This window comes from Lagopus muta, chromosome 26 (assembly GCF_023343835.1).
Source record: "Lagopus muta isolate bLagMut1 chromosome 26, bLagMut1 primary, whole genome shotgun sequence".
Taxonomy (NCBI): domain Eukaryota; kingdom Metazoa; phylum Chordata; class Aves; order Galliformes; family Phasianidae; genus Lagopus; species Lagopus muta.
This window is the reverse complement of record NC_064458.1, coordinates 2,700,548-2,709,113: the sequence shown is the minus strand read 5'-3', so window position 1 is coordinate 2,709,113 and position 8,566 is coordinate 2,700,548. Positions and strand designations below refer to the sequence as shown.

The window sequence follows — 8,566 nt, the reverse complement described above, 5'->3', positions numbered from 1 at the left end:
CTGTCGTGGTTGCTGTTCCGCACGCAGCAAACAGAACGGTTTTGCTTTGAGGTGGGGGCTGAGATCCATCGATTGCTGTTCCCAAAACTCCCCCGGGGAGGAGCTGAGCTGCTGCCCTTCCAGCAGGGAGCAGCACAAAGCCTCCCCTCCTCCCTGGGGCCGTCGTGTACATTAACTGTGCGCTGCCCTCCTCACACTTCGCTCCTCCGTGTTTGTGGACAGGCTGTGGCTGTGCTGCAGGAGCAGCTCTGTGCAGGTCCTGCTGTTGCTCAGCCCCTGCTGAGGCAGCTCCTGTGTTCCAGGCTGCGTGGATCCCGCAGGTCTGCCAGGGTGGTGTTCCTCAATTCGTGTTTTTTTAATTCATGGATGAAAGCTGTCACTGTAGCATGTAGAGTCTCCTCTTACAGAATCCCGTGCAGTGATTCTAGAACTTTGAACCCGTATGATGTGTTCCATTCACAAATTTATTTGCTATCAACATTCCCTTAAAACAAAAAAAAAAAAGAAAGAAAAAGAAAAAGAGAACATCCCACAAGCTGCTGTAATGATTTTGTGTCGAGATGATCCAATAAACTTTCAAAACAAAGTTAAATCTTTTGGCTTCGTCGAGGAGTCGTTTGGAAGGAGCCTTCAGCTCCTCTGGGCTGCAGGGATGGGTTGGCAGTGGGGAATCGCCTGCAGCTGGAATGCAGGCCCGGCTCACGGGTGGCTGCTGGGCGCCCCGCAGAGGTGAGGACACCTTTGTGCCCCAGCAGCCGGAGCTGCGTGGAGAAATTCCTGCTGCCTTTGCGGAGCTGCTGGCGCTGTTACCTGCCCTGAGCTCCTGCTGCACCCGGCACATTGCCTCATTTGTTTTCATTGCGGGGTGCCTGCAATGCTGCAGCGTGGGCCTGCGCTCTCAGCAAGGGGAAAACGGCGCTCTGTGCTGCCGACCGCTGAGAAAGGAGCTGAGAGGGGGGCAGGGAGGGGCAAAAAAAAGAAGCCTTGTGCTGAACAGCGGGGCCTGAAGCGCGCGGCGCTGCGCGGCGCTGCCTCCCAGCAGGGCAGGCGCTCATCCTGCTCCGTGCTGCCGCCGTGCCGCGATCCAGCGAGCAGCCGAACAGAAAATCGGTCCTCATTGCTGCAGCTCGTGCAAACCGTGCAGCGAGAGCTGCGTGCCTGCGGCTGCACCCGGCGCTGCTGCGCTTCTTTCCGCGCGGGGTGAGGGCGAAGCTCCCACGGCTCTGCGTCGGAACTGAGCGACGGCGCCGCGGAGCGCGAAGAAAAGCTGGAGATGCCGCGGGCCGGCCGGAGCCGTGACTCAGCTGCAGGATGTCATTACCGTGCTGTGTCAACGCTTCGTGCCGTCTCTAATTTAATCCATTAGGGTTTCTAAGAATAACCAGCTTTTAGTAATTACAAAGGAGAGCGGGCTGCGTCAGGGCTGACCCTGATCTGTACCGAAGGAGCTCCGGGTGGGGCTGGAGGGGGAGGAACGGCACTGCGGAGCCCGTGCTGCCCTCAGTTTCCCCACCGGGACCCGCATCCGCCTTCACGGCTCTCCCATCGCGCCCACCTTCCTTCCGTCCGCCCCGAGATCTCCTAAACCCTCGGGTGCGGTGTGGGTCGGTCCGTGGCCGCTGTGGGGCTTAAGGGGGATTTGGAGTCGCAGCACCGGGACGCGGCCCGTGGGCGGGTGGGGGCGCGTCGGGGTTGGACGTGGGGCTTTAAGCGGGTTTTTCCCACCGGAACGATCCTGCGAGTTCGGGGAGGTCTGGGGTCGGTTTCCTGCCCGGAGGGGTCGCGCCCCACGCGTCTGGCCGTAAAGAAGGAAATAGAATAAAATGAGCAACGCGGGTCCTTCACGAGCACGGTCGGACTGCGACCCCCCGGGGTCCCGTCCCGCCCCACGAGGAGCGGCGTTCGCAGCGCGGCCCCTTTAAGAGGAAGAAGCGCAGAGCGGGGCGCGGCCCCTTTAAGAGGAAGTAGCGCCGGCGGAGCGTTGCGGAGGGGGAGGGGCGCGCGGGGCTGCGCTGCGGCCGCACGAGGGGCAGAACGGCGGGTGAGGAGCGGGGGGTCCGGGGAGGGAAATGGGGGCTGGGGGGGAACCGAGGGGCTCTGCGAGGCGGGGGGGGGCGGCCCGGGCGATGCTTACGGCGAAAATGCCTTCGTGAGGGGGGGGGGCGGGGGGTCACGGCTGCCGGGAGCGGCTCCGGTGCTGCTGGGAGCCGAGAGCCGAGCTTGGAGCTCCGAGCCGGAGCGGCTGCGCTTCCCCGTCCCCTTCCCCCCCACTTCCCCATCCCTTTTCCCCGTCCCCTTCCGCATCCCTTTTTATCCCCGCCTTCCCTTCCCCCCCGCTCTCTGTTACCCCCCGTCCCGCAGTTTCGTTCTCCGGCTGCGGCCCTCCCATCCCCCCCATCCCCTCCCGCACCGCCCCGCAGCTCCGTCCCGCAGCTCACGTTCTCTTTCGGCCTTCAGTCCCGCACCGTTGCGGCTCCCTCGGCCTTCGAGTCGGTACGGAGCGCTCCCGGGTCGCGGGGTGAAGCTCTTCCCCGTGGGACCTCAGCAACAGGAGTAAGAGGAGAAGGAAGAAGAGGAGGACGACCTTCAGCCTCCGAGCTTCTCCTTCTCGGCATACGGGTAAATATCCGCGCTGCGGGACCCGCGGTGCCCACCGTTCCGCACCCGCGGTGCTCGCTGCCCGCACCGCCGCTCTTCCATCCCCTGTGCCGCCCTCCTGTTGCGGCTCTCCGTGCCCCCCATGCCCCGCCCTTTCTCTCCCGTGCCCCGGGACGATGCTCAGCCTTTAGGGATGGATCTGAGCCGCGGTTTTCCCGTCGGCTCTGAGCGCTGCCGGTTTGTGGCTCGGCGCCGCACTGTGCCATGAAGGGCTCTTTGTGTTCATCCGGACCTTTAGCAGCAGAACATCTGAAGCTGCGTTTGCAGGCGGCTCTGCGGAGTTCTGCGCTCAGGCGGATCGATTTCCGGGCTGGAAGCAGAGCTGCCTTCCTGCTCACGGACAGAAGTGTTGCTGTGTGCTCAGCATCGCGGCCGGGCTGCTCTGTGCCGGCCCTGCTTTGCTGCGGGGCTCAGCGCGGCTCCTGGATGCCGGCAGGGCTGTGAAATCAGCACTTAAAGGAGCAGCAGTGCTGCCACAGCGGGATGCTGGCTGTGAGGGCAGCGCGGTGCCTCGCGTTGCATCGCTGCTTGGAGGGGATCTTCCTTCCCCCATCCCCAGTGCAGCTCTATGAGGGTTTCTCCCCCTTCTCCTCTCCTCGGCTCTGCTGGCAGTCAGAGCAGCAGCTGCTCGCCCCGCTCAGCCCCACTCACAGCGCAGTGTTTGGCTGCAGCCCCAGCTCCCATCACAGGGCTGCCCAGCGCTGTTGACACGAAGGGTGGCCGTGGGCATCAATGGCTGCAAACAAACAGCGCCGTGCTCCTCGTCGGCGTCCTTTTGGGATCTGTGCTCACATCCCTGCCTCGTCTCTCCTTTGCTCGGGCTGCTCTTAACCCTGCTGTGCTGCCTTGCAGGCTGGGAGTGGATGAGCAGCAGCAGCAGGAGGAGGAGGAGGAGGAGGGCGGCTCTGTGACGGCGGCAGGGAATCGAGATGTCCCACGCTTTGAAGCAGGTGTTCAATAAGGACAAAACCTTCCGGCCCAAACGTAAATTCGAGCCCGGCACGCAGCGCTTCGAGCTGCACAAGAAGGCTCAGGCGTCGCTGAACGCCGGGCTGGACTTGAAGGTGGCCGTGCAGCTGCCGCCGGGCGAGGAGCAGAACGACTGGGTGGCCGTGCACGTGGTGGACTTCTTCAACCGCATCAACCTGATCTACGGCACCATCAGCGACTACTGCACCGAGCAGTCCTGCCCCGTCATGTCGGGAGGCCCCAGGTACGAGTACCGCTGGCAGGACGAGCACAAGTACCGGAAGCCCACGGCCCTGTCCGCCCCGCAGTACATGAACCTGCTGATGGATTGGATCGAGGTGCAGATCAACAACGAGGACATCTTCCCCACCAACGTCGGTGAGTCGCTCTGGGCTCTGCGTCGGCGCAGGGGTAGGGATGTGAAACGGCTCGGGTTGGAGAAGGCCTTAAAGAGCATCGAGTCCAACCACCACCCGGCCGTCCCGCCCCATCCCACAGCCCTCCGTCACGGCCCTGAGCATCCAGGCGGTTTTTAGGCACATCCAGGGGCGGTGGCTCCACCAGCTCCCTTTGCAACCCATTGCAGGGCTTCACAACCCTTCCTGTACAAAACTTTGTCCTGATGTCCAGCCTAAACCTCCCCTGGTACAACCTGAGGCCGTTTCCCCTCATCCTGTCACCAGCGGGAAGAGCCCAGCCCTGCTCACCTCTCAGGTATTTGAGGAGAGCCATCAGGTCTCCCCTCAGCCTCCTCTTCCCCAGACCAAACAGCCCCAGTTCCTTCAGCCTCTCATCATAGGCCGCATTCTCCAAGCCCTTCCCCAGCCTTGTCGCCCTTCTCTGGCCCTGCTCCAGCACCTCCATGTCCTTTCTGTACCGAGGTGCCCAAAACTGAACGCAGCACTCGAGGGGAGGCATCACCAGTGCCGAATACAGGGCAGGGGTGTCCCCAAGGGCAGGGGTGTCCCTGAGGGTGCACAGCAGATGCATCCCCAGCGCTGCCCGTAGCTCTTAAGCAAAAAGCTGCAGACCCCTCATTGCAGGAGGAGCACAGCGGGGTTTTTCCCAGCCCTTTCCTTTGGGGAGAGGAGCGGCTCTGCAGCAGAGCTCAGCGCTTGGTGCTGCTCTGCACCGGGGTGGGGGGAGCGGCTGTGGGACGTGCTGGTGCTGCCCCCAGGTACGCCCTTCCCCAGGAACTTCCTCCCCGTGGTGAAGAAGATCCTCTCGAGGCTTTTCCGCGTCTTCGTCCACGTCTACATCCACCACTTCGACCGCATCACGCAGATGGGCTCGGAGGCGCACGTGAACACGTGCTACAAGCACTTCTACTACTTTGTGAAGGAGTTCAACCTCATCGACACCAAGGAGCTGGAGCCCCTGGTGGGCAGGGGGGGGGGGGGTTGGCCTGGGGGGGAGGGGGTGGCACGCAGGGGTGGTTTGTGGGATGTCCTGCCCCATAGGGGTGGCATTAAGGGGTGTTGGTGGTGGTTCTGTGGGGGGTCCTGCCCCGTTGAGTGGGGGGAAGGGGGTGGCGTTAAAGGGTGGCAGTGGTGGTGGATGTGTGGGGTTGGCTGTGGGGTGTCCTGCCCTGCTGGGGTACAGGGATGTGGCGTTAAGGGGTGTTGGTGGTGGTTCTGCGGGGGGTCCTGCCCCACTGATGGACAGGGATGTGGCATCAAGGGGTGGCCGTGGTGGTTCTATTGGTTGTCCTGCCCTACTGAGGGAGGGGGATGTGGCATCAAGGGGTGGCAATGTGGTTCTGTGGGGTTGGCTGTGGGGTTTCCTGCCCCACTGGGAGGAGGGGGGGCTGGCATTAAGGGGTATTGGTGGTGGTTCTATGGGGTTGGCTATGGGGTGTCCTGCCCCACTGGGGGATGGTGGCATTAAGGGCTATCAGTGGTGTTTCTGTGGGGTGTCCTGCCCTACTGAAGGAGGAGGATGTGGCATGAAGGGGTGGCAATGGTCGTTCTGTGGGGTGTCCTGCCCCACTAAGGGGGTGGCATGAAGGGGTGGCAGCGGTGGTCCTGCCCCACTGAAGTAGGGGAAGAGGGTGGCACTGAGGGGTGGCGATGGTTCTGTGGGGTTGGCTATGGGGTGTCCTGCCACACTGGGGGAGGTGTGGGGGGTGGCGTGAAGGGGTGGCAGTGGTTCTGTGGGGTGTCCTGCCCCATGGGAGGGGTGGTATTAAGGGGTGGCGATGGTGGTTCTGTGGGGTGTCCTGCCCTACTGGGAGCTGGGGGGGCATTAAGGGGTGGCTGTGGGGTGTGCTGCCCCATGGTGGGGTGGTGCTGAGGGATGCCTGCAGTGGGGCTGCAGTTGTGTACCTGACCTGCTGGTCCCTTTGCAGAAGGAGATGACAGCACAGATGTGCCACTGAGCGACCCCCGCTGCGCCGGACCTTTTCCTCACAGAAATGGATTTATATTTTTAAGGCTGTAATCGCTGCAGAATAGCAGGAGTATTTTTGTAAGAGATGTTCCAGATCCGTTCCTCTGGCCGGTTGTCTTTTGTTTGTTTGTTTCTTTTCTTCTTTTTCGATGGCCGTTTCTATTATTAAAAACAAAAAGAAAGGAAGAAGAAAAGTTCCGGGCTGCTGGCGGGGAGCTGAGCTGGGTGGGACTGCAGTGCAGGAGGGGGTTCTCAAAGGGGTGAATGGAGGAGGTGCTGCTGTGCCCCAGCATGGAGGGATGTGAGCAGAGGGATGCAAACAGCCTGCATGGAAGCAATCGGGGTGCAGGGATGAGAGCTGCTGGGTGTGCAGTGTGAGGTGGGTGCAGAGAGCATGAGAGGAGCGTGCAAAGTGCGTGCAGGGGGTGTGCAAGGAGCGCTTGCATGCAGAGCGTGGGGTAACGGGCATGATGTGCAAAGAGCAGGCGGCCGGCGTGCAGAGAGCGTGCAATGCATGGAGTGCAGAGCTGTGAATGTGAGGGAATGCAGAGAGCAGGGAGTGCAGTGAGAGGGAAGGGAGCGGGCAGAGTGCGTGCAGGAACATGGAAAGTGCATGGAGGAACATGGAAAGTGCATGGAGGAACATGGAAAGTGCATGGAGGAACATGGAAAGTGCATGGAGGAACATGGAGTGCACAGTGTGCAAAGAACGGGGTGAACATGCAGAGAGCGTGGAGGGAACATGTGGAGAGCACACGAACTGCATGCAGGGACAGGCAACGAACATGCAAGGAACGCGTGGGGATGTGTAGCAAACATGGAATGAACATGTAGGGAACGTGCAGAGGGGGTGCAGGTGGCCCTGCCCGGCGTGTTCATTGCGTGTTCATTGCGTGTTCATTGCACCCCACATGCTTCTCATATGTTCATTGCATGCCTCCTGCATGTAATTGCATGTTCACTGCATGCTCATTACATGGTTGTGCGTTCCCTGTGTGTTCATAGTATGTTCATAGCATGTTCTCTGTATGTTCATTGCATGTTCCTTGTGTGTTTGTTGCCTTTTCCTTGCATGTTATTTGCATGTTTGCTGTGTGTGCCTTGTGTTTATTACATGTTCTTTGCATGTTCCTTGCATGTTCTTTGTGTGTCTCCTGAATGTTCATTACATGTTCCCTGTATGTTCATAGCACGTTCTCTGCATGTTCCTGGCCTGTTTGTTGCATGTCCCTCATGTGTTCATTGCATGTTCCCTGCGTGTTCATTACATGTTTGTTATGTGCTCTGTTCAGTGTGCATTGCATGTTTATTACATGTCCATTGCATGTTAGTTGCATGTCCATTACATGTTCCTCACATGTTAGTTGCGTGTCCATTGCATGTTAGTTGCATGTCCATTACATGTTCCTCACATGTTCTCTGTGTGTCCATTGCATGTTCCTCACATGTTAGTTGCATGTCCATTACATGATCCTCGCATGTTAGTTGCATGTCCATTACATGTTCCTCACATGTACTCTGTGTGTCCATTACATGTTCCTCACATGTACTCTGTGTGTCCATTACATGTTCCTCACATGTTAGTTGCATGTCCATTACATGTTCCTCACATGTTCGTTGGGGACTGGGGGGGTCTCTGATGGGACAGGGGTGCACATGAGGCCATGGGGGCGCACACACCACCTGCCCCGCCCCCAGTCCCACGTCACCGCGCCGAGCCCGGCCCCACTCGTGACATGAGTGTGGCTGCACCCGGGGGGGGGGGGGGGGTTGTTGCCACCCCTGGTGCGGGGGGGACACGCGACCCCGAGGTGTCCCTGCGATGAGCGACGGGAAGGGGCGTTCCGGGGGGGGGGGGGGGGAGGTGCGGGTTGGTACGGGGGGGGGGCGGGGGGGGGGGGGGGGTGTGCAGCCCGGCTGCAGCACTGGGGGCCCACGGGGCCGTTTTGTCCCGGGGGGGGCGGGCAGAACGGCGCGCCTCTGATTGGCGGCGCTGCGCTGCGGGGGGGGGGGGGGGCTGTTTTGGTGCCGGGCCGCAGCGCGGGGCGGGGCGGGCGGAGCGGCGTTATAAGCGCGGGGGGGGGCGGGGCCGGGATCCCCCCCCGCGGCGGAGCGGAGCGGTGCGGAGCGGCGGCGGTGGCGGTGCGCTCCGAACGGCGGCGGTGAGCGGGGCGGCGGGGGGGGGGGAGGAGGAGGACGGGGGGCCGTGCGGGGGGGCACGGACCTCTGAACCCCCCCCTTCTCTCCCCGCAGGTCTCGGCCCACCCCCCGGCTCTGCCCCTCCCCCTCCGCCCCCCCCCCCTTCCCCCGTTTTTATTTACCCCCCTTGTCCCCCGGTTTTTATTGCCCCCACCCCCCCCGTTTTCTTGTCCCCCTTCCACCCCCCTCCTCCCGCCCCCCCCCCGTCAGCAAAATGGTGGCAGAAGAAATCGGAGCTCGCGGGGTTCCACCGCTCCTTCACGGTACGGGGGGGGGGGGGGGGGGCCGGGCTGAGCGCTGCAGCACCGCCCCGACGGGGACGGGGGGGGGGGGGACGGGGGGGGGGGGATTG

At 61.8% G+C, this 8,566-nt stretch overlaps 1 protein-coding gene and 1 long non-coding RNA gene across 3 annotated transcripts; one reads left to right on the top strand and one right to left on the bottom strand.

The window, feature by feature from the left end:
* Nucleotides 1–487: 487 nt before the first annotated feature.
* Nucleotides 488–2,527, bottom strand: LOC125685112 (uncharacterized). The gene is made up of 2 exons (XR_007373384.1): nt 2,439–2,527; nt 488–1,795 (listed from the first exon to the last, which is right to left on the bottom strand). It is a non-coding gene; the product is annotated as an uncharacterized LOC125685112 (long non-coding RNA).
* On the top strand, nt 2,506–7,033 carry MOB3A (MOB kinase activator 3A). Of its 2 annotated transcripts, XM_048927913.1 has the most exons (4): nt 2,506–2,619; nt 3,511–4,005; nt 4,805–5,007; nt 5,975–7,033. In XM_048927913.1, exons 2-4 carry the CDS (start codon nt 3,588–3,590, stop codon nt 6,002–6,004), a joined length of 651 nt encoding a protein of 216 aa, XP_048783870.1. In that variant the 5' UTR covers nt 2,506–2,619; nt 3,511–3,587; the 3' UTR covers nt 6,005–7,033. The 2 variants fall into 2 exon arrangements, with proteins under 2 accessions (XP_048783870.1, XP_048783869.1); XM_048927912.1 differs by lacking the exons at nt 4,805–5,007; nt 5,975–7,033 and adding an exon at nt 4,214–4,798.
* Nucleotides 7,034–8,566: the final 1,533 nt, after the last annotated feature.